Here is a 26791-nt window from a genome sequence, read left to right as displayed (position 1 = left end):
CATAAGTCAGGCATATGAGGTATCATTTGAAAGCTTAGAATCTGAACTTGTCAGAGTTAACCATCACTTCTGCATTTATGTTACATAAAATAACAAAATAAGGCTTCAAATCATTCGCATTGAAAATTAGCGCCCCTAGAGATCATGGGGTAGAAATATTTACATCAAAATTAAAGTCCTTCATGTAGCACCTACAGTAAATGGACAAGTCATATAGCAAATGAAAGATCTCATTCTCAGGAATATGACTGTGCAGTTAATTTTGCTCCCCTAATACCACAGTTCAAAAGATTTTCAAAAGAATCACAAAGTGAAATATGATTTCTGTAAGTCATCAAATACAAACATCTCTTTAATGCTCCGATAACTGCTGCTGTAAGCCCCAAATAGCCAAAAAATTTATATCTGCTTTTACCTTAGGAAGTTCTCTAAAAAGTGAGCCATTTTTTGCTTGGCTGAATAATCAAATGTTATATCTTAGATGTCCAGAACAAAATATGCCATCCAGAAGGAAAAGATGGCAAAATAAATCATCAGAAAAATGTTTTAGACTATGATAAAATGGGGAGGATCCTAGCTTTTTAATGACACCTAGATTGAGCTTCTAGTCCACTCAGAGGCCGAGATATTCAATGAAACAACAAGGGTGGTGCTTGAACTGAAAATTAGACTGAATGTCTATGGACGAGCACATCTGTGAGAGCTAAAATGCGTTAGAGTGCCACCTACATTTCAGATCTGTATATTGTGATGGAGAAAAAAATCTTTTTTCTAGTGCTTACTGCCATCTAGTGGAATAAAATGAAACTTTTCAAAGTGAGGTAGAGTGAACAGAACCAGAATTAAATGTTTACAAACTTAGGACAAAAAAAAACTTTTTTTTTTTTCCCCAAAAAAAATTCTGTTTATCATAAGATTATAAACATATACAACATTATTTATGAATAATATTAATGAACAGTCTTTTTAATTTTATTTGGGGGGGGGGGGGGGGGGTTCTCTGAAAAATTTGATCAATTTTTTGCAATTAGTCCACAGTATGTGTGAATGGTGAGCTTTTAAATTTGAGTGTGAAATATTGTGGGCGGCAGCCCAAAAATGCACCAGAGTTTTTTAAGTCAGATTTTTGCTGACACATATCCCACCCACCATGATAAAAGTGGATCTTTCACTTTACATGCCTACATTATGTCTTACAATGCAGTTCAATTATATAAAAAGTGGAAAAGAGTGCAAACATTGTATCAAACAACCACAGACGTTCACATGTTCAAAAATAAGGGAACATATTCTACCAGACAGCCCTGTTTCTGTCCCCACCCTCGCGTGCTCTACGCTTTCTATGACATCAACCCACAATGCACCGTACTGTTTACCGTTTACTCGGTGTAACCATGGCGACAGCGGCGAGCACCGCCCCTTATGCAAATGAAACCGGAAGAAAACGTCATCTTTGACCAATCTGAGCGCTCTGGAGTGACATAATGGAATTTTTAGGAATAGAAAACTTGCAAATGCGTATTGACGCCCATAGATAACATTTTACGCGCCTGGCGAAGAAACAACAGGGATGTTTTAATAAACAACAATAACATACATCGATCAAGTGAAGATACTACGTTGTATAACAGTACAAGGGTGAAAAAAAAAAAAGAATACTTTTGCGCGAAAGAATGGGTCTTTCGGACACCAAACCCAGCTCATCCTTCCATAGGGTGTAGTATGGGAACAAGCTTCTATCCAGAAGAGGAAGAAAACTATCCAAGGAATATCAACCATAATGATGAAGAAAGACATGAGCTTAAACCTCGACGACCAGAACAGCTCCAGTCTAAAGCCAGACTTGCGGGATGCCGAGGGAATACTTAATTCACCCGACTTGGGTCTCCTAAAGCTGGCTTCTCCAGAGCTGGAGAGGCTGATCATCCAGTCCAATGGGATGGTGACCACCACGCCGACCTCCAGGTTCGTCTACCCGAAGTCGGTGAGCGACGAGCAGGAGTTCGCAGAGGGTTTCGTCAAAGCACTGGAGGATCTCCACAAGCAGAACCAGCTAAACGGAGGACCGTGCGTTCCCCCGACGCTCAACAGACTCACCACCGGCGCCACCCTCGCTCTGCCCACGGATCTCCCCGTGTACACGAACTTGAGCGCGTATGGAAGTACCAGCGTGAACTATTCCACGGACACCATTCCCTTCCCACCGCCGCCGCCCGCGCACCCCATGGCCGCGCAACAGCAGCAGCAGCCGCCCAAGGACGAACCGCAGACCGTGCCGGACATGCAGAGCTTCGGCGACAGTCCGCCGCTCTCCCCCATTGATATGGACACGCAAGAGCGCATTAAAGCCGAGAGGAAGAAACTGCGCAACCGGATCGCCGCTTCCAAATGCCGCAAGAGGAAACTGGAGCGGATATCACGACTGGAAGACAAAGTAAAGAGCCTGAAGACACAAAACACGGAGCTGGCGTCCACGGCCAGTGTGCTGAGAGAACAAGTGGCACAGTTAAAACAGAGAGTGATGAACCATGTCAATAACGGGTGCCAATTACTGCCTAATCAAGTTCAAGCTTATTAGAGAACACCTATCTCTAGACATCAGTATTTGGATGGTTGACATGTAGGTTTTTCAACACAAATTACAAACTAATTAATAAGTTATGAGCAGTGTTGGGTGTAATGCATTACTAAGTAATTAATTACTGTAATTAAAATACTTTTTCAGTGAAAAAAGTAAAGTAAGGGATTACTCTTTAATTTTCCAGTAATTTAATTACAGTTACTTCTGATGTAATTGCGTTAAATACTGTATAGACTATAGAACAATTCTATATAAAACAATTTTATATTTAAAATCTTATGTTTTTTTAATTTCACGCTGCCCCTTTAAATTCTTTGGCCAGTTCATGAATAATTTATTTGATTTGATATGATTTATTTGAAAGAATTAAAAGAACAGTTTCATGTCTGTCCTTGTATTTTTCATCTGGTCGAGGTTGATCAGGGTTTTAGAAAGTAGTTAGTACAGTAATCTAATTCTACACTGTAGAAGATGTAATTAGTAGTTAGTAATTAATTACTTTTTTAGAGTAACTTACCCAACACTGAGTTTATCCAGCAAATTCATTATACACAATCCTTCCGCTAGACGATATAGTCCCTGCAGGTGAACCGGTGTTTCACATTATAGCCGTTATTATATCGTGTGTTTTGACCGGGAATCTCCGTTTTAAAAACGTGTCTATATTTAAAAACATTTTAAGATATCTGTGAAACATATCACTGAAAAATCAGAGATATCAGATATCAAACAAGCATCCGCGGTCACACTCTATGATCAGCCAGTCTGAAGTTTTTGCTGTGCTTTCTGCCTGTTGATCAAGTTGTGAGCGGATCATTCAGATTTACTACCATATTCAGATTCATAACAGTTGTCAGCTGAGAGCGCTATTAAACTACTTTTGTGTTTGACAACTGTGAGAAGAGCAATGCTGCTCTATGTTCAATAACGTCTCAACGCTATCTTTTGAGGGCGATGTTTTGGAAAGAGGGGGCGTGTCCAATTTAAGGGCTCAGTCTTGTGGAAGTTCCAGAACGGCTAAAATTGCTATTTACTGCCATCTAGTGGAATACTAAGCCCGCCCACCTTTTCAGCCGTCTTGGTTCTGGAAGTATTTTCCCCATTCATTTCTTCCATAGACTTTTTAGAATATCCTTCATAAAAGAGTTGTGAGCCATGAACCAAACCAACCAGCTCCGACGTGAATCGCAACAACACAAACTTTGTTTTGAGGCAAAAAAGTATTTGAAAATCAGATTTAAAGACAAAGATACAAGACTGTGCACTTACCGTCTTTCATGAGGGCACGGACTACAATCCCATGAAGCATTGCGAATGATGTCATTGAATAAAAACGATGGGAATATACAAAACTATTGATTTTAGGTTGTTGATTATAAGCATAGAAACAATATATTTCACATTTATTACAAAATATTCAGATATGTACAAATATATAAGGGAGACCGACATGATTACGTCATTCACAGTGCGTCATGGGAGCCCGTGGTCGCTCTGAGGCACGTTTCCTGGATTTTGTTGCCCGCGGTTCTCTGATTGGTGGATCTTTCTCTGCTGTACCATGGGTAATGTAGTTGTTTACCGTGAATTCCGCTATCATGAAGTTGAAATAACGCAGACAGGTGGCTTCTACTGAAGCATATACCATCGATGAACAACCTCGTAGCTCACGGTAGGTCTGTCTTTAAAGGTTTATAAGTTATCGTTGAAAATCAATTAGTCTATGGGATAAATGAATGGGATTTTTACTTCTGGAACCAGGCTTTTGTGCTCTGTTCCGTTCGACTAATTTGCTAGGACAAGTGGCGTTTCAATTTCAAGAGCTCTGATATTTGGAAAAAACGGCGCAGGAACGATTCATTGTTTGTATCCCTCCACTGGTCTGTGATAACGTAGTAGCCGATTGGCTAAGTCCGTGCATTGCTTGGCAAAACGCCAGGCTTGATCGTTCTTTGCCTTGTTTTTATCATAGAACATATTATTAATTTATTATTCATTTGAAATTATTTTCTTCATTATTTTCAAATATTATTCAAAGCTGCATTCATTTTAATCATGCCATTCAGCAGGAAACACCTCTTGACATATCATGTCATCTTCCCATTTACTGATGTATGGAGGTCTAAACCACCCTTCCAGTGACCAGTCATTCTCTTTTGGACTGTTGTAAAGGACACTTCAGGTGCTGATGTAAAATATAAAAAGAAGACGAATGGTATAACATGTTTACAACATTTTGTAGCAAATGGACTTAAAGTGTGCCCAATTGCATTGGAAGACAACTGCAGCTGTGCGTCATAATTTGATCTCATTGCAGCTGTATTTTGCCTTTGCATGCCCGAGACAAGCTCAACATGAGTGCTACCAAACACAACAAAGATGTCATGCATGTACGCTTCATGTCTAAGGCCTTATTTGACAATAAGCACTTATTAATCAATGACTGTATCTATTTTATATACAACTATTCACTATGTCTTCTTTTATGTTCTGTGGAATTTATGTGTGTTGTGATGTAAACTTTTCACCTGTCACGTGTTGTGTGCCGCCTTTATATGTTTCCAGTGCGATGAAGCATCATTAAAACCTGTTCAATTGACATAACTGTGTTTATTGGTAATTTTGTAGCTTTCCAAGTAGATACATACAAAGCACGTCCTATTTGAATTGCCTACTTCTTTAAGAAGTAGCCTTGGCGTTTTGTAGAGAAGGTTGTTGCCCATTATACATTGGGGAAATTGACTTAAGGGGATAGTTCACCCAAATTCTGTCATCATTTGCTCACCCCCCAGTTATTCCAAACCTGTATGGCCTTCTTCTGTGGAGATCAAAAGCATATTTTAGGCGGAATGTTAGCCCGAATCACCATTCAATTTCATTGAATGGCAGACAGATGCAATCTAAGTTGGTAAGTGAGGCTGTCAGTCCCTAACATTGTGCCAAACATTTCCTTTTGTGTTCTGTGGATAGAAAGAAAGTCATACAGATTTAGAACAAAATGGGGGTGGGAATTAACTCACACTTCAGCATGTAAGTATGAAACTGTGCCATCTAAAGGTAGAATATGGTATGGCATCAAAATGGTTACAAAACTGTAACATTACTATTGAATAAGCTGATAATATAATTTAAAGGAATATTTGTGGTTTAATAAAAGTTAAGTTCAATCAGCAGCATTTTTGGCATAATGTTGATGACTACAAAAATATAAAGTGAAGCACTTACAATGAAAGTCAATGGGGCGAAGTGAATTCATTCTTCTGTATTATTTGAGCTGTAAAGTTGTTTAAATCGTAATTTTAGGGTTTATTGATATTACATCGTAATGGCAACAAAGTTGTCAAATTGGCTTTAGCTTTACACAGAAATGTTAGTAAGTGATTTTATCACACTTAAATCATGTTAACACACATATTGTTCATGTCTTGCATCTAATGTTTACAGATTTGGGCCCATTGACTTCCATTGTAAGTGCTTCACTGTAACCCAGATTTTAGCTTTTTTTGAAAGAAAAGGAGGGACAAGTCAAAATACATTTTTGTGGTAATTAGCATTATGCTACAAATGCTGCCGATTGAGCATAACTTGTATTGAAGCCTTGTTTTCATCCCTGTCAAAAATCCAATATGGTGCTAATATGAATAATGTATACTTTCAATTTACTCCACTGCTAGAGAAAACAAGCATTTGGCCTTTTTGAAAATTACCCTGCCCCTTTAAAGCTCTGTATAATATGTTCTTTGTCCAACAGGGGGAGATCAACACCATTATATTTGGTTTTCCTGCCTATACACATTTTGGGGAGAATTCCACCAGAGGTAAGGAACAGATTTGCTGTGATAAATAAGCTGAAATGTTCAGAAATGCTGGCAGGAGCTCTGATGCTCAGTGCATTATGTGCTTAAAGGATCATCCAAAAATGAAAATTCAGTCATTGTTTACTCACCCCTGTGTTGTTGTAACCAGTGGAGTAGATTCCAGAGGGGATGGAGAGAGGTAACCCCCTTGCAATGTTCAAGCCAAATCTACGCCCTTGGTTGTAACCCTATATGACTTTCTTTTTTTTCTTAACACAAAGGGATTGTGAAGAAATGTTGTGCTCATGGTGACCACCTCTTCAAGCTTCAAAAGAACACAAAAGTTTAATTCAGAAGTCTAATAAATTATTCCATGAGACTCATGATTGTTATGAAAGCATACGATAAGATTTGGTGAGAAACAAACTGAAATCTAATGTATTATTTAGTGAAAATGTTCCTGTGCCACAATGCTAGGATGTTCTGAGTGGTTTCAGAAACATTGTGGTTGCTATGATGTTAAGGGTGGTTGCCAGGGCACTGCTATGTACAGTAGTTGCTTAGATGTTCTGAGTAGTTTCTAGCATGTTGCTATGTGGTCAGTGCTGGGCAGATTACTTGTGAATTGTAATCAGGTGGTGATTACAAATTACATGACAAAAAAAGGAATCAGTAACGTAATCTCATAGATTACATTTTTGGGGTAATCTAAATCGATGACTTTTGGATTACTTTCAACCTAATGCTATTTTATTTTATGCCACATGCATTTGAGTAGGATAATATATTTTTTTTTCTTCTCGATTTTCTCCCCTTTTTCTCCCCAATTTGGAATGCTCAATTCCCAATGCGCTCTAAGTCATCGTGGTGGCGTAGTGACACGCCTTAGTCCGGGTGGCGGAGAACGAGTTGCCTCCACGTCTGAGACCGTCAATCCACGCATCTTATCACGTGGCATGTTGAGCACGTTACCTCGGAGACATAGTGAGTATGGAGGCTTCATGTTATTCTCCGTGGCATCCACGCACAACTCACCATGCGCCCCACTGAGGGTGAACCACATTATAGCGACCACGAGGAGGTTACCCCATTTGACTCTACCTTCCCTAGCAACCGGACCAATTTGGTTGCATAGGAGACCTGGCTGGAGTCACTCAGCACACCCTGGATTCAAACTCGACCATAAAATCAACAGCAACAATGTTGCCTAGGTCAAAGATTTCCTCTAAAAACACTGAAACACTTTTAACCCTTACTGCTTACTGATAGTCCATTGGCTATTCTAAAGCTGAGGTTCGAGATGTTATCTTTTGAACAGCAAGAATATTCTAAAAGAGCAGAATATTTTAAACAGCAGAGTTCCACTGAGTCACACAAGGAACGATTGTGTCAAGTTTCATGCAGTGGACTCCACTTCATCAGCAGCAACAGAAGAGTGATGGGCTTTGTTCCATACTGCTGCACATTTTGAAGTTGAACAATTGTGTACCCTTAGACACAATGACATTGCTAGGTCAAAGGTAACAGCTCAAAACTCTGACACATTTACTTAACCCTTACTAACCCATCTACTGTTGTAACGTAAACCAACAGATGAACATGCTCAAAATGTTCATCTGTCAGACTATTGTGCTTCGGGGTAAGAATATGATGATATTGTCATATTGATATGAAAATGATCAATAACAATTTACTGCCGTTGCCTTGTTAATATGTAATCATGTAATCTATAAAAAGTAACTGTAGTCCAATTTTGAGTATTTTAAAATGTAACTTAGTCCAGTTACATGTACCTGATTTTTGTAGTCTGATTATGTCATTCAGATTACATGTAATCCATTACTACCCAGCACTGTATGTGGTTGCTCGGATGTTCTAGGTGATTTTCATGGTGCCACTATGCAGTTGCTAAGATGTTTTGAGTGGTTTCAAGAACTTTGTTATCCTCTTGCGACCCCGGCTTCGCTATACGCACCGCATAATTTAATTTCATTTAACTGACTGATCTCAGTTCAGGGGACTCTGTGCTGTCAGTAAAGGGTTAAACTTTCAGCGTACGGAGTCATGTGATACAACAACATGGCACAGACCACAGCGGAGTTTGTCTTTGGAAGAAATGCCAATAAAACTACATCTGGTAAGAAACTTAATGATATGTCATTTTAAACATTTGAGTGATTTATTGTGAAATGCCACACTGTTAAACACAATGACCACATTCGTGGACTGTCCTATATTCACAGTGTATATCACATTGAGAATCAATGAGTTCACCTAAAAACTGAAAAAATTTGCTTTCAGAGGCTTTATATGGGGTTAGGATGAAAATAAGAAGCATTTCAAACTGTTCTGAGACCAGTGCAGACAGACAGCACACTGGAGGTTAAGTCATTCACTAAATAGGGAGCAAGGGAGCATCCTATAGCTCTCCATGCAGCTAAGTGCATTAAATCCTAAAATCTGACCAAAAGTTCAGTTTCAGGCTGCAGATGATGTTTGGATCACTCAACATGTTTGACAGACATGTGATAATGATAATCAGTACATAGATTCAGAATTTATAATCTATAATTTTATTTTAACATGGTTGACAGTGATTGGATGATGCTGGACATTACTTTCAATCAGAATTAATTATGATAATTTCTGATGTATTGTCTGTAACATCTCAAAAACATGAATAACCAACACTCCTGGAAACATATATCTTCTTGAGCTTGGTATTATTTAAAATTTCACAACTTAGTCCCGCTGTCCACGTGTTTTTTTTTTTTTTTTACTTGTTGATTAGGTGCTACTTTTTACAAATCAAAAAGGGGAATGGAAAATGCACACAGCAGTCACGTTTGGGTCTCAGGAGGTTAAATGGTTGCTAGGGTGTTCTGGGTGGTTTCTAATATGTTGCTATGTGGTTGCTATGGTGTTCTGAGAGGTTGCCAGGGCGTTGCTATGTAGTTGCTAAGATGTTCTGAGTGGTGTCTAACACATTACTGTGTAGTTGCTAAGGTGTTTTTGGTGGTTGCTAGATGTTTACTTACTAGCCCAAGTCAAAAGAGCCTTGTTTTTTTTATTATTTTTTTTATAATTCTGGTCTGTAGATATATTCAGGATTCGGGAGTAACGGCATACATGTAACGGCGTTACCTATTTAAAATACAAAATATGAGAAAATGAAAAAGCCTTGTCTGAATGTTGAAAAAAAGTTTAAAAGCTTGGAGTTTTACAGATTGATAGATAGATTTTTTAGCATGCAAATAGGTGTTTCTGGCAGGTAGCTAGGCATAGCTAGGATGTAGCTAGGCACTGCTAAGATGTTTTAGCAAGTGGCTAGACATTGCTAGTAGGTTACTAGCATGTTTTAGCATGTACTTAGGTGATGCTAGCATGTTACTAGGCATGGTTAGCATGTTTTAGCATGTAGCCAGGCATTGCTAGCATGTTGTTATCATGTTTAGCATGTAGCTAGGTGATGGTAGCATGTTGCTAGGCATTGTTAGCATGTTTTAGCATGTAGCCAGGAATTGCTAGCATGTTGCTAGCATGTTTAGCATGAAGCTAGGTGTTGCTAGCATGTTGCTAGGCATTTTTAGCATGTTGTTAGCATGTTGCTAGGTAATGCTAGCATGTTTTAGCATGTAGCTACTCAATACTAGCATGTTGTTATTCTGGTCTCTAGATATAAGCAACTTCCATGCAACAAACTAATAACCAATTGCAACACTTTAGCAACCGCTTAGAAACAACCTAGCAATGCTGTTGAAACATCACGGAACACTATAGCATGGGAAATTTGTAAGGACAATTCCAGCTTTGTGGCGACAAGCACCTCTGAAATTTTCATCAAAAATCTTTATTTGTCTCTGTCAGTGTTTATCTCATTAAAAAAGTGACATTCAACAAGGTTACACAAGCACAATATGCCCTGTGTTTTATCCCTTTTTTAAAGCAGCTTATTGCATTCGATATTGTGTGACTTGAAGAGGTAAGGGTTAAAGTTATTTCCTCATCCCCATAATAGGATACAAAGCAATATTTGTTCATTATCCTACTTTGTCTAATTCTGCTGACTTTATGACTTATCTTCGATATCAATCTTGTCTTACTGTGAATTAAGACAAATTTCCCTCTTGAAAGAAGAATAACACGAAACCAACATAGGTTTTAAAACACAGTTATTTTACTTGTTAATCTTGATAACATTGTGCAAACAGTATATGATCATTCTACGACTATCATATAAGTTATATCATGAAAGTTATAACCACTTACATAATGGACTTTTGTATACCGGAACATATGGTTCAACACGGGTCTACAAAAAACACAGAATGGCAGTGACAGCCAGCGCGCCCTCACCCTTCCGGGACATTTGTAGAGCAGGGGTTATGGACTGATCAGACGTCTGCATTTTTTCACTTTTCTTGATGCATAGGGCAAAATGGCACTACATCTCAGTAATATACTTTAACGTCTGTTGTTGTTTATGCTTGAGGACTTGCTATTGACTGTTGTCATTGCATAATTAATGAGGTACATCTGTTTGGGGGTGTTATCCCCCCAGCCCCCCTGATTCCGGCACCCCTGTGTCTTCACATGAATCACACTGGTTTTGTTGTAGTTAATGTATATTTTGAAATGTCAATTATGTTATTATTTTTAAAAATAAATATCAATAAATATAAAAAAAAATCACTCTTTTTACATGTATGAACAGTTAAGAGCCTATTAATGACTTACAATATAGTTTTTGCTGAAAACCATCTGGTTATGAATGATTTATAAGATTGAATTTTACCGGGTCAAAACTGACCTGCAAATGCAAAAGGTGTATTCAGATTTTGAACACAATAGGAGGGTTAAAAGATAGTCCAACCTGTTCTTCCATCATCCCTCTTCAAATGTACCAAATAAATAAATATATAAACCTCAGTATACAGTATGTGACACGTTGGGAGTGAGAACATGTAAATGTACAGCATGTTATCCGCGGGGTCAGACCACTGCAAATAATGGCTGTTCTAGTGCTTTCACTGAAGCAAAAACAAAATGCAGTTCTCAGAATGATTCATTATTTTCAGTGACAGAAGGACACTTTCTCTAATTGGCCTTTCTTGCTGACATTCTTTTGGTCAAAGTACCTGAATGGACAGAGGAGGATATCGACACAGCACACAAAACCACTCATCACGTATTCTTTCCCCAATAGATGGTTTCCATAGGAACATAATTCTGTGAAATATCAGCAACACTTATAATTATAATGGCCAGTGGAACAAGCCACAACAGCAGGACTAAATTTGACAGACAGCACACTGGAGGTTAAGTCATTCACTAAATAGGGAGCAAGGGAGCATCCTATATCTCTCTATGCAGCTAAGTGCATTAAATCCTAAAATCTGACCAAAAGTTCAGTTTCAGGCTGCAGATGATGTTTGGATCACTCAACATGTTTGACAGACATGTGACAATGATAATCAGTACATAGATTCAGAATTTATCATGTATCATTTTATTTTAACATGATTGACAGTGATTGGATGATGCTGGACATTACTTAGTATCAGAATTAATTATGATAATTTCTGATGTAATGTCTGTAACGTCTAAAAACATGAATAACCAACACTCCTGGAAACATAATAAACTATTTGATGAAAAAAAATTCGGACTTTCTGTAGCTTGGTATTATTTAAGATTTCAACTTATTCCCGATGTGGACCTACATTTTTAGGACAATTATTTCCTCCAGAATATTATCATTTTTTTGGATGTTTATTATGTGCTACTAGTTACAGATCAAAAAGTGAAATGGAGCATGCACACAGCAGTCACACTCAGGTCTCAGGAGAGTATGGAAAAGAGCAGCTCGAACTTTCTGCTTTCACATCTCCTTTTGAGTTTTCACATAAGAAAGAAAGTCATGCGGATTTGGAACAACATGAGGGTGAGTACTGTAAATAATAACTGAATTTTCATTTTTGGGTCAGTTCTGGGGATATTTTAAGAAATCACACACACACACACACACACACACACACACACACACACACACACCACACACACACACATGTTGGTTTAGCTATCCTTATGAGGACTCTTCACAGACATAATGATTTTTATACTGTACAAACTATAGATTATATCCCCTAACCCTAACCCTACCCCTAAACCTAACCCTCACAAAAAACATTTTCAATAAAACATTGTTTAGTATGTTTTTTAAGTGATTTGAATTATGGGGACACTAGAAATGTCCTCATAAACCACATTTATAGCATAATACCCTTGTAATTACCAGTTTGTAACCTAAAAAAAGTCCTCGTAACCACTTAAACCTGCTCTCTCTCTCTCTCTCTCACACACACACACACACACACACACCTTTTCTAGTCAAGAATACGAAAGGAATGTGTACAGGATTCCTACTGGAATTTCTATCATGAACCCAATCTTAAAGGATCCTAATGGGATTAAATGAGATTCTCCTAGATTAACTGAAATTCCTACACATTTGTTTTTATTATTCTTACAGTATTTGACTTTACTATGTCCTATTGGATTTTGTATAATCTTTAGAAGAACTCTGCTTGTACTATTTTCCAATAGGAATCCTGTACACATTCCTTTAGGATCTTTAGACTGAGGTTTGCAGTGATTTCTGCATGTGGTTCTTTATACTCTATTTAACGAAGCTATTTCAAGACACAACGAATGTGACATAATCCATGAATGTGAGGAAATGCTTACACTGTTGTACATCGCCTGCTTTACAGTCGAGACAGCTGGTCAGAATTACTCGGTACGGCCCTGTTTATCTTTGTGGCATTCACAGCGTATTGTCTCCAAACCAACATCAGCGGAACCAAGAGGAAAATTATATTGCTTAGCGGTTGCTCTGTCATCGCTCAGAAGATGTGGAGTTCTCAGATACAAGTATCATTGTTGTTTCAGGAGAAATAAAAATCAACCTGGTTTCATATAATCACGTTGCTATACCTACATTTTGCAAAATTATTTTTACGTGGCTCGTTTGCTGGTGAAATGTACACTAGAGGTGCTACAACAACAAAAACAAAAAGTTCATAAACACTTACTTTTCGGCCTGTTCTTCACACAATGCTATCTTATGACATCTAAACACTTTTACCATAGCACATGACTAATTTTAACATTTTCATTCCATAACCAACTACATTTACAAGCATGTTCGAATGCGATCAAATTGCATGGTAGCTCAACTGAGAGCGTTGCACAAGTCTGGCGTACAAGTCCTGAAGAGCACACGAGTCCACACATGAGCCGAAAGTTTCATAGAAGCACCACAAAATGACTGTGGCAACTGGCAATGGCAATTGTGTTTTTCATCTCACATTTGCTTTTAGGTTTAGGGTAGGGAGGTCGGTTTTGTTGATTTAAAACTCGATAGAGTATCAACCTTAAAAACCTCATCTGTTTGAGAGAACATTTAACTCGCTTTTAGCGCCACACAATGGACATTTCCACTGATTTTGCCGAGAAATGTTTGAGCTCATACTGAGATCTCCATATTGAAAGTTTCCATTTGCTCTCTATGGCTGTCCAGGAAAAAGAAATTGAGATATTAAAAAGATCTAATTTGTGATTTTGCTTTGCAACAGGAATTTTTAGTTGGGAAAATAAAAGTTAAAAGCCCAAAACCGAGCTGTTTGTTGTTCATTAAACTTGTCACAAGACACCAAAAATGACAAACACTGTGCATGTATCTCAGCTGACTTTAATCAGATAAGCGAATGCACAAGCATGCTGATTCACACGAAAAAAAGGTGCGTGCTTTCAATTTTCCCAAACACACATACTCACGTGGGCTTGCGGGAAACGAGTTATGCTGAAAATCCCCCTTTTTTTGAGCCAGAGCCTCTCTCTCACTCCTCCCCACCTCTCTCTGTCTCTCTCTCTCTCCCTACCGATCCATCTCTGGCTCATGTTAGCTCCTGTCTGCTTCAGCAACGTCTACAACCCCACCTACTCTCTACCCGTTTGTCTCTCGCTCTCTCCACCCCATCTGAGGCGGCGTGGAATCCTGCCTGTATTTAATTGCAGTGTGGCAGCCAGGCGCAACATCTGAGGGAAAGATCGGGAATCACATGGAGCCGCCGCGTCTGTCAACACTTTACGAGCCCCGACCCTGAGAGAGCGCGAGAGAGAGGTGTAGAGAGGAAGTGTTAGGAGTTTGGGAAAGTGTGAGTTGAGTCAGAAGAGAAATTCTTCAATGCAGTGGGAAAAACAGAGCTTGGAAGAAGGGTTTTAAGAAAGGTATAGTGGAGGAGAAAGAGTGAAGTAAGAAAGAGTGATACAGTAAAGCCTGCAAGTGAGCACAATAATTAGAAGGAGAGTTGGAGAGAGAAAAAAGAACAGGAGGGAGGGAGAAGTTGAGGCCCACCGTTGAAGAAAGGGCAACAAGCTGCGTTCGAGAAGAACAAGAAGGAGAAGTAGGAAAACAAGGGTAAGTTGGAGTAAGAGGAAGGAAGGGGGAGGTGATTCAGAGGGAGAATAAAAAGTTGAAGAGGGGAAGTCAAAGTGAGAGACAGTATGTGTGAGAAATGACTAGACTAGAGTTGCGCAGATGAGAAAAGCAGGCGTTGTGGATGGCCTAGGTGGAGAGACGACGAGAATAAAAACCAGTTGTTTTGGACAGGCGGTTTTCAGACTGGTATGCACTCTGAGAACACGGCAGCAAGACTTTCATTCCAACCAGCTTCCTGTCACCTCTGCTTGCAGAAGGGGCCCCAACACACACGGGGCCCCGCGAACAGATCATGTCTGCGTATGGAGCCTGGCGTAGCTCAGCGGACAGCCCCGTTCCTGAAGGAGATGGGGATTGCTGACAACAGATCGGAGAGGACAGGATCTCGCGGCATGTCTCCGCCACGCCAGGTTTACATCGAGGACATTCGGCATCCATGCCTCTCCTGGTGGGACTGGCCGTTGGACTCTCCGCACACCTCTTGCGCGAGTGTGCGTGAGATACGACAAGAATGCGGGTGCGTCCAACGGTGGTATTACCCGGAGTTGCCGCCGCACCAATTCAATGGAAGCCATGTTCCGCCACACCTGAAGGTCAGAGGTCACTACAGGGACAGATTGTATGTCTCGGAACAACAGCAGCCCCAATGGGACAACATTAAGTTATCCACATACAACGGACATTGTCCAAGGAGACAAGTGTCTTTCCAGCATCACGACGAGCGCCATGGTTTTAACTCTCCTGAGACCAGTAGACAATCGAGACCAGATAAGGCTCACTATAATGGACCAAACTCTGGTCAGGCAGCTTTTTTCCCAACAGAGGTGCCCCCAAGCAAAGTAGAGTGCTCCAGGGCTCATGGGCCCACACTGAAGGTAAACAAACCAGAGCGGGAAACAGGGACATCTGAGGTGGGCGGAGGTCCGGAGAACCATAGCAACCAGAGGAAAAGCCAAGGAACAGTACGAGAACAGATCAAGCAAGTGGTTACCGAGCTCGAGGACGTGCTGGGTGGTCTCAAACAGGTCCAGTTGGAGATGAAAGAGGTGAGGATGGTCAGATGAGATTCTGAAACGCTAAACGCGTCAAATTACATCATTCCATGTCAACTCAACTGGAGCTCAAAATGTAGTTTTGGATAATTATTTTTACTGACCATATGAATGGAGTCACATTGAGAGCCTCTTATCTCTGGGATTTAACCATATTGGGCCTTGAAAATTAAGATACGAAAATAAAAGTTTGTTCTAAACCAGAATATAAAAGGATATTTAGATATCTTTAATACTTCTGGGGTTATAAGCACCCCAACTTTGGAAAAACAACTAAAAAAAAGAGCTTTTTCCCATTTTTGGACTCTCACCATTGGCTTATAATGACACAAGGGGTGCTGAAGTCAACTGATTTGAGTAATAGACCTACCTATCTCTGTGTATAACCAAAATAATGACCTTGCCACCTTTCTAAGGGTATTTGTAAAAAAAAATTTACCTGTAGTTTTGCTCCAAAATCATAGGCGGAAATGATCATATTAACCCCCTCTACAAAATAATGGATTTCTCAGTAAATGTTAATCCACGGCATTTAATATTTTGGCTTTCATTATAATGTATGTTTCTTTCTTAAGAAAAGTGTTCAAATTTCAGCCTGGGAAGTTTCTGAAATTTGGTTGATTTGACATGCAATAACCCAGTAGTGTTTGTTGTAAACCAAGATCTAAAATTAAGGCTAATTGACAACAGTGCTGCCCACTGGGTAAATGAGTTTTCTTGGTGCTGTACTTTTCTATTTGAGGAGGTATAAACAAATGAGACATAAGGAAACTTTAATATAACAAGGTTTGTCAGTGATTTGGGGTTTCATGTATTTGAGATGGGATTTTAATAAATGTTGGGACTCTAAAGAGGGAGATTCTGGATTGGAAAGTTGAAATATAATATCTGTGTGTTCTTAGCAAACATCTTCGCAATAAATCCATTTTGACAAACAGCTAAAGCAAGCATCTGCCGAATCCCTCCAGAACCCAACAACGCTGACCCAAAATACACATCTGAGAAAAATGAAATTGCATGTTCATTTAGTGGAATTGGAAATGTTCATGTGGAGAGCAATATTATATGTTCTGAAAGGGAAAGGGTCATTAAAAAGTGTGTAGAGATCTTTAAATCAATATCTGAAGAGAGTTTAAAAAATGTAGATTGACATTAGTAATAATGGACTGTGCTGGACAAAACACATAAATTGAATTATTTAGATATCAATGGATGCATCAAGGCCCCCACTGGAAGTCTTGTAAATGACAGCTATGCAAAAAGTGGATAATGTCAGTGGATATATTTTTCTTTGCCAGAAATTTCTGTTGACCTGTGAAGACTGGTTATGACAAACTTTAAAGGTGACATGTTTCATTGTACTATCTCTTAGTCAAATTTAAAGGAATAGTTTGCCCATTTACTCACCCTCATGCCATCCCAGAAATGTATGACTTTCTTTCTTCTGCTGAACACAAACGAAGATTTTTAAAACACTATCTCAGCTCAGTAAGTCCATACAATGCAAGTCAAAGCGTTCCAAAACCTTGAAGCTCAAAAAAGCATATAAAAGTAATCCATACAACTCCTGTGGTTTAATCCATATCTTCAGAAGTGATAGGTGTGGGTGAGAAACAGATCAATATTTAAGACCTTTTTTACTATTTTAAATGAGAGAAATTTTATTTTTGGGCACACTATTCCTTTAAAAAAACATCAACTTTAATAAAAGCATCTCAAAACTGGGTGCTGGGCTTTCTGCTCTTTTAGTTAATGAATGACGAAACATCTGTCTTTCAGCAAAGCTTTTTTGTTCAAACTTATTGCTTGTGTCATCAACTTGTCTACATCATTCCCTCCAAAACAAAGCAAGAATTTTAATGTTTTTTTTGGCAAACTATTCATTTAATTTAACATAAGACTCTGTGTCTGTGTAGGTAGTCCAACAGATCGATATTCTGACGTCCAACATCGACCTTAGTGAAGGGGAACCAAGTCCATCCAATGGACACAACAGCAGTCGGACTAGTGATGTGGCTTTAGTTCACAACTCAAATAATGAACAGGAAGTGTTGCAGAGGAATGGAGTGCACAATGATACTAAAACAAGCACTTCCTCTTCCTCTATCACACACAGCCCTGTTTCTGTGGATGTAGTTCACACTAACAGTCCTCCGCCAATGAGAAACCATGTGAATCTGTCCCCTAATCAGCAGCGATTGGCTACCGTTGAGGATAAAGACAGGAATGGTAAACAGAACTCAGAAATGCAAAAGATAAAGAGCACGGCCAACGGCACCTGCCTTCCACACCGAACAGATAAAGTCAAACCCGAAAATCACAAAGGGCAACTGGAAAACTACAGACCTCCTTCAAATAAAACCCAGCGACCTCCACCGTACCCCCAAAATGGAGAGGTCAAAATAAGAACATCCCCCTACCCAGGAAAACCTAAGATGTTCTCCACCACCATAGTTTAAATGGACGAAACTAAGTCGTCTGCCCAGAAATCCTACCATTAGCAAAGAGGACAACACACAGACAAATACACCCATAGAGAAAAACATATAGACTCACAAATGTCACATGCACAATCCAGTACAGGAACAAATATAATTTCGCTCACAAGGGACTTGTCCTGAATGCGAATTGGTGACGAACTCAGGGTAAGTGGACACTACACACCATTGCTAAACACAAATAATCTATTAAATACCCATAGAAAAGAGAAATCACCAATGAGATATATTTAATCTCTCAGTTGGAGACTTTTGCCAACCTCTTCAACTCTGTGGACCCGCCGGCGGGTCCAAAAGGTGGCGCTATATTACAAAAAATGTTTACGTTTAAAATGCTCAAGTCCACTTGTACATAAGTCAGGCATATGTGGTATAGTTTAAAAGCTTAGAATCTGAACTTTGCATAGATAACCAGCACTTCTGAAATAAAATAACAAAATAAGCGCTACCTAGTGGTTATGTGGTAGAAATATTACTATCAATATAAAAGTCTTTAAAATAGCACTTAAATAGACAAATCATATATCAAATGAGAGCTCTCTGTCTCTGGAATGTGACTGTATAGTTTATTTTGTTGCAATAATATGACAGTTTAATTTTTTTTTTTCAAAAGAATCACAAAGTGAAATATGATATTTGTAAGACATCAAATACAAACATCTCTTTATGCACCGATAACTGCTGCTGTAAGCCTTAAATAGCTAAAAACTTTATATCAGCTTTTACCTTGTCTGTGAGCTTGCTTGTGTGAATAATCCAATGTTGTATCTTAGATGTCCAGAACAAAATATGCAGTCCTGCGGGAAAAGCATGCTAAACAAATTACCAGTAATATATGTTATCGACTATTAATGATGAAATGTGATCTCAGCTTTCTAATGACACCTAGATTGAGCTTGTAGTCCACTCAGAGGCCGAGATATTCGATAAAACAATGGGGGTGGTGGTTGAACTGAAAATTAGACTGAATGTATAGGGACAGTTCACCAAAAAATAAAAATTCTGTCAATTTACTCACCCTGTTGTGAGAAAATGATCTGAGCTATGAAAAATGATCTCATTTGTTTGTCATTTATTCCTAGGAGAAACATTTGACATATTATTTATTGATCTATTATGTCACCATTATGCAACTTCTAATGGGTATATTCCCCAAATAAGGCTCAATTCTGAAATGCTATTGCTAGTAACAAAAGTCCACATGTGTCTGGTCTTGTGTTTAAGGAAAAACCTCCCTTGCTGTTATAACAATCACCATCCCAGTGCTTTGTTCCTAGTTTTTATTTCCCAGAAAAGATAAACATGGTGGGGTCTGCCGGCATTGAATCATTTCCTTAGAACTAGAGACTGCACCATTTGCAATGAAGACAGTCTACACAATGACTCAGTGTTAGTATGGCTAACTATGTGTCATGAAAGATGTCTTCCATATGTTCCTCAGGCTAACATGGTGTCAATGTGTCGCACTTGTTTCCTCCGATTACACCAAGCTTTGTTGTTTACCCTCAGGGCAGATAAATGCTGCTGAATGCTGTACAATTCAAAAGCTCTTCTCTAACACATTATCTTATAACTTGGGGTGAATGTAGAGTTTGGTGCCAGACTGGTGAGTTTTTAGAGAACAATCGTACAGCATTGTGTTGTTTATCGCCAAGGAATTCAGATGTTTGATAAACATTCTATAAATGAAAATTCTATTTGTGGTTCATTCGCTCATTATATCTGATCTTCTTTGGTGGTTGTTGAGACACGCTAAAAGATCAAACATGTTGCTTCAAGGCTGGATTTTCTTGGAATTATCATTTTATGCTGCTGTAGACAAAGTGAAGATAATATTGCCCTGTCCATCAATTAAATTATATAGATTTTCCCCTTTTCTTAAGAAAATGTGAGTGGCGCTTGCCAGTGCAAAACCTGCCGCCACAGGGGTGTTCTGGGTGGTTGCAAGGTGTTTACTGCTTACAGTAAAAAGAGTTCACCCTTAAGTCAAGACTCTATGATATTCTGGTCTCTAGAAATAGCTCGGGTCCCACCTTCAATGTAATTCTATGGGTGTTTTTTTGCGTCGCCCTTCTGGCTGTGCCTGCCGGCAGGCTTTTCCCTGCCTCTCTTGAGCTGGGAGGGGGACAAGGAGAGGGAAAAAAAAAAGAGGAGAGGGAAAGGGCAAGGTGGAGTGGCAGTGAGAGAGAGAGAGAGAGAGAGAGAGAGAGAGAAAATTGCCCGCCGGTTCCCCGACACGCCATCGCCTGGTCCTCGACCACTCCTCCACCCTCTGGTGGTTGACAGCCTCTCCTCCCCGGGTGGACCGGAGCGAGTCCTCCGAACCCTGGCGGATGGAATGCCCCTCTGCGTTCTGGCAGCCAGTAGCGAGCCCCTCCGCCCCTGGCAGCGGCTCCACCACTCCAGGCGGACGGCAGCGAGCCCCTCCTCCCCTCGCGTCCGGCGGCTGCTCCTTTGGGCGGATGGTAGTGGCGAGGACTCCACGACAGTGTATCCCTCCTCCTTCCCGGGTTTCGGCACCAATGTAACACTGATAAAATGGGCAAGGAGTAGGCGGGAACTGGCTGAACAGTCAAAATAATGTTTAATGAAAACTTGAAAAGACACAAACATTAACACACACGGTAGATGCGTGTGGCTCTCTCTCTCCCGAACTGCCGCATCCGGCTGTATTTATCCCTCCCCTCGGCTGATAAGCCCGATTGGGGGCCGGGCGTGCGTAGTCACGGCCCCGCCCTCCTCCTCATCACACTCGCAATCACAACTTTACATTTCTCGCAATTGCAAATTTATATCTCGGAATTCCAACTTTGGCCATGTCTCTCACAATTGCGGGATTATATCTAGCATTTGCAACTTTATATATCTGGCAATTGCAACTTTATTTCTAGTAATTGCAACTTTAACCATATTTCTCGCAATAGCAAGTTTACATCTCGCATTTGCAAACGTATTTATCGTAATTGCAACTTTATCTCACACTTGCAACTTTATTTTTTGTAACTGCAACTTTATATCTCTCAATTGCTACTTTATTTCTCCTTATTATAAAATTTTGGCCATGTATCTCGCAATTCCAGGATTATATCTCGCATTTGTAACTTTATTTTCTCATTATTCCAACTTATATATCTTGCAATTGCAACTTAACATGTCTTGCAATTGCAAATGTATTTCTCGTAATTGCAACTTTATATATCTCACAATTGCAGGATTATATCTCACGTTTGCAACTTTATATATCTTGCAATTGCAACTATATTTCTCGTAATTGCAACTTTATATCTCAATTGCAACTTTATTTCTAGTAATTTTCTTATCGCATTTGAGGCTCTCTCTCATAATTGTGACTTTATATCTTGCAAAAGTGACATTTATTTTAGAATTGTGACTATAGCTTGCAACTGAAAATGTATTTCTCATAAATGTGACTTTAGCGATTATATATCTTGCAATTATGAGTTTATATCTCCTGTTTGCATTTTTATTTCTCGTAATTGCAGCTTTACATATCTCACATTTGCAACTTTATTTCTCATATTTGCAACTTTATATATCTCGCAATTGCCACTTTTTTCTTGTTATTGCAACTATATATATCTTAATTGCAACTTTATTTATAGTAATTGCATTTTGTTTTCACAATTGTGACTATTTTTTTATAATTGTGACTTTATATCTTGCAATTGAAAATGTATCTCTCATAATTGCGACTTTAGCCATATATCTTGCGATAGTGAGTTTACATCTGACATTTTCAACTTTTTTCGTAATTGCGACTTTATTTCTTGTAATTGCATCTATATATCTCACAATTGCAACTATATTTCTCGTATTTGCAACTTTATATATCTCGCAATTGCCACTTTTTTCTTGTTATTGCAACTTTATATATCTCAACTGTAACTTCATTTCTAGAAATTGCTAATTTTTCTCGCAATTGTGATATTTTTCAGAATTGTGAATTTATATCTTGCAACTGAAAATGTAATTCTCATAATTGCGACTTTATCGACAATATATCTTGCAATTACGAGTTTTTATCTCGTGTTTCCTTTTTTCTCTCGTAATTACAGCTTTACAAATCTAACAATTGCAAATTTATTTCTCGTAATTGCAACTTTGGCCATGTATCTCGCAAATGCAGGATTTTATCTCACATTTGCATCTTTATTTCTTGTTATTGCAACTTTATTTATCTCAATTGCTACTTTACTAATCATGAATTTAACTATTTATTGAACATTGGTATCTTTTTTCAAATTGCTGCTATTTTATAAAAGCAATAAGCCACTTATTTATATGTTACTCCAATATTACCATCATTAATAGAGTAAACACCCTTTATACATGATAAAATCACTGTATCACACAACACTAAGTGGCTTTTTGCTTTAAAAATGAGGATATGCCATTGAAAAGGTTGAAAATGTAAATTCAACACTATCCTTTGACGTATTCTACATTCCTCTGGGGTTAAAGTTGAAATGGCAGATGTGATCTTCGCGTTTGTGGTTGTGAACAAAAGGAACTGGTTTTTGCCTGCTGGGTTTTGAAAACAGTAGTTATGGTTTGGCAGTAGAGGCTCATTGTCCTCTAGTGGAAGGTATGTGTCTCAGCAGTATTGCGTTGTTATAGTTTTCAGGCCAGTCCTTGTTGTCTGGTTTTCATTAGAAACACTTGGCTCAGGGCCTAACCGAATGAGGCAATATTTGTGACGGTCACATAAACACCGGCATTTTCAGACATCATTTACGATAATGGGGGCCCACTAACTGGGAGGCCCATGACAGCTGGACTCAAACCAGGAAGCAGTGCTGCAACCGAAGGCTATTACAGAAGAGTCACCCAAACACAGCGGATGTTTTCACAGACGTCTGTTTACAGAAAACACCCACATTTTGGTGCCCCCTTTCTAGCTAAAGAGTCTTTTTGAGTCTATTCGGGAAACCACGTCTTCATCTGATGTAAAAACAAGCCTATTCCAGGACGTGGTGAATATGTCATTATTAATTGCTTAAGTCAAGGCGAAAACTGTGAGTCTCTGAATCAGTTGACACATAAGAAAAGAAAGATAACAAATGAGATCTCTTTCATATCTCAGTTGTTTCTTCCACACAGCAAAAGTTCTTTGAGGTTCTATATAGAACCCTAGAGTTCATTACACTGCTCCAAAGCATCCTTTATGCCAAAAAGGTTCTTTTCACAAAGATTTACAAAGAAAGAACATTTTTGGCACAAAATGGTTCTAAAATTGCTCTATGTATGTAGGCAGGTCCGTGCTAAGCAAAGAGCGGGGCCCATGGCGAGGTGTGCGGGGCCACCCCCATTGTAGCGATAGCCGCATTTAAGCCACACCCTCACAGCCGTGCAACTCGTGCCAATGATCAAAAACGCATCCCCATTTCAAATTTCAACTGTCACGGAAAGTCTATTAAAAATGCTTTACTTAAATGTGTTTTAAATGGTCATTTTACTTTATTCTAGTGTTTATAGTATCTATGTTAAATATTTAATTCACATATCCACTAACCCCTTAAACTTAAGGTGGATTTTTGGGCTGCCGCCCGCAATTTTTCACACTCAAATTTAAAAGCTCACCATTCACATACTGTATACCGTGGAATAATTGGAAAAAATTTGTCTCATTTTCAGAGAACCCCCCAGATAAAAAAAGGACTCCAATATTCATAAATAATATTGTATATGTTTATAATCTAATGATAAACAGAATAATTTTTTTTTATTATTGTTGTTCTATTCACTCTACCATATTTTGAAAAGTCTAATTTTATTCCACTAGATGGCAGTATGCACTAGAAAAAGAAAATATGTTTCCTCCATCACATTCCATCACAATATACAGATCTGAAATGTAGGTGGCGCTCTAACGCATTTTAGCCCTCACAGATGTGCTCGTCCATAGACATTCAGTCTAATTTTCAGCTGAAGCACCACCCTCATTGTTTCATTGAATATCTCGGCCTCTGAGTGGACTAGAAGGTGTCATTAGAAAGCTGAGATCCTCCCCTTTGCGATGATTATATAACATTTTATCATCAATAGTTGAAAACATATTTTTCAGATGATTTGTTTTGCATGCTTTTCCTTCTGGATGGCAAATTTTGTTCTTGGCATCTAAGATATAACATTGGATTATTCAGCCAAGCAAACTCACAGACAAGTAAACAATGGCTCATTTTTTAGAGACCTTACTAAGGTAAAAGTAGATATAATGTTTTGGGCTATTTGGGGCTTACAGAAGCAGTTACTGGAGCATAAATGAGACGGTTGCATTTGATGACCTACAAAAGTCAGATTTCACTTTGTAATTCTTTTGAAAATCTTTTGAACTGTGGTATTAGAGCAACAAAATAAAGTGTACAGTTGCATCTCTGAGAATGAGAGCTTTCATCTGATGTATGACTTGTCCATTTAGCTGCTATGTCTTTTATTTTTATATAAATATTTCTACCCCATTGCCTCTAGGGGGCGCTAATTTTCAAAGCTAATGTTTTGAGGCCTTATTTTGTTATTTTAAGTAAGTGTTGGTTATTCCTGAAAAGTTCAGATTCTAAGCTTTCAAATGATACCTCATATGCCTGACTTATGTATACAGATACTTTAACGTTTTAAGCGTAAACTTTTTTCGCAATATAGCGCCCCCTTTTGGATCCATAAAGTTTTAAGAAACATCTTCAGATGAAAACATCTTTTCCAAACTGCCAGTTTTGCTGTCAACATTCCCTTGGTACATACATTTGTTTTGAATCTTATTTTTATAGAAAAACACAACAGCCTTGCTGGGATTATTGTGGCAAAAAAAAAAAAAAAAAAAAATTATAATAATAATCTGGTAATAAATTCTGATAATAAAACAAAAACTAAATCATAAAAAAAAAAAAAAATAATAATGTTACAATTCAGTGTTTGGAACCCCTAAATGGTTCTATTTAGAACCTTTACACCTGGCCCAAAGAACCCTTTTATAGTTATTTTAAAAGAACCTTTAAAAAGGGTATATTTAGAACCTTTTAGGGGTTCCAAATATGAAGTGAGCGATAGAACCCTTTTGAGTTCTGTATAGAACCTTTTCTTCTAAGAGTGTAGAGAGCATCTCATATATTTCTCCTAAAAGGCCCCAGTTATAAGAGTCTCTCCTGGAGTTTCATAGAAGATCTAAATAATGTCTAGCCCAAAAACGGAAATCCGAATGACTTTCCTCCTTTTGTGGAACACAAAAACTGAGGCTAACATTCTGCCAAACATCTCCTTTTGTGTCACATATAAAAATAAAATAAGTAATATAGTTTGGAACAACACGAGGGTGAGTAAATGATGACAAAATGTTCATTTTCTTGTGAACTGTCCTTTCAAACTGTAGCAATAATAAATTGATATCAGCTCCGAAATATCCTTCATGCAAAGGCTTTTTTATGAGCAGTCATAAAATAGACATAAATGTGCAGAAGACAGTTTTACTTTAGGGTAGGTGGATATAATTACTTCTGTCTGCCAGTTCTCAGGCTCTGCCTTTGGGGTGGTAGAAGATGTGGACAGATGAGAATGATGTCATGGTGAGCAAATGATGGGTGTTTGAGAGCTGACCATCGGGTGGACATATGCAGTATATCTCAAACGCCTCAAAAGTCTGAAGCAAAGGCCAGACAAGAGAGATGCTCTCTGACAGTGTTTACTGCAGCTCAACAGACCTTACTCACATTAGTGATGAAAACATACAGTATGATGACTTGGGGTGCGTTTCTCAAAAGCATCATTAGTCAAATATGGTCGCAAGTTCCATCATTACCAACGACTTGATGTTTCCTGAAACCGTAGTTCCAATGAACATTCACAAACTGCATCAGTACGATTGTTGCTAATTTCGGTGCCATATGTGTGGTGCTATAAGCAAAATTTTACAGGATGTGACTTTTTTTTATTAAATCAATGACAATTTGACAACTAATCAAATTAAAATCTTGATATGGCCAACTGTGATCATTAAACAGCCATACGTTTTTTTATTTAATTAAATAATATGCAGTCTACATGCGCTGCACGCTTCAAAAATGAATGAAAGGTAACACTGTGCTCTCTGTCATACTTCACACTTTTCAATAATATTTTCATTTATACTGTGAAGCTCTGATGTGCAGCATTTTATTTAACCAAAGAAATTGCTATTTTTTGTTGAAAATTAATTATTATATTTAATTTGATTAAAGATTTATGTATTCATTTGATTAAACATTGTTTTGTTGATAACATTTAACTAAAACATATAACATGGTATCCATAAAAATGTAAATGGAAAATTTCCCCTTTTTCACCCAATTTGGAATGCCCAATTCCCAATG

At 38.5% G+C, this 26791-nt stretch overlaps 1 protein-coding gene and 1 pseudogene across 1 annotated transcript in view; both read left to right on the top strand.

Annotated features, from left to right (window-relative positions):
• The first annotated feature begins 1005 nt into the window (after positions 1–1005).
• On the top strand, positions 1006–5204 carry LOC127442689 (transcription factor JunD-like; annotated as a pseudogene).
• Positions 5205–14299: 9095 nt separating this feature from the next.
• The window catches only part of LOC127442680 (uncharacterized), an 18582-nt gene continuing 6090 nt past the window's right edge, over positions 14300–26791 (top strand). Inside the window, exons 1-2 of the mRNA XM_051700879.1 lie at positions 14300–15927; positions 17850–18578. Coding sequence (XP_051556839.1) covers positions 15070–15927; positions 17850–18392 — 1401 coding nt within the window. The 5' untranslated portion in view covers positions 14300–15069 and the 3' untranslated portion in view covers positions 18393–18578. The remainder of the gene's footprint in view (positions 15928–17849; positions 18579–26791) is intronic.

The sequence above is a fragment of the Myxocyprinus asiaticus genome, chromosome 6 (assembly GCF_019703515.2).
Source record: "Myxocyprinus asiaticus isolate MX2 ecotype Aquarium Trade chromosome 6, UBuf_Myxa_2, whole genome shotgun sequence".
Classification (NCBI taxonomy): Eukaryota; Metazoa; Chordata; class Actinopteri; order Cypriniformes; family Catostomidae; genus Myxocyprinus; species Myxocyprinus asiaticus.
The sequence above is the reverse complement of the archived record's forward strand: the minus strand, read 5'-3'. Positions and strand labels throughout refer to the sequence as shown.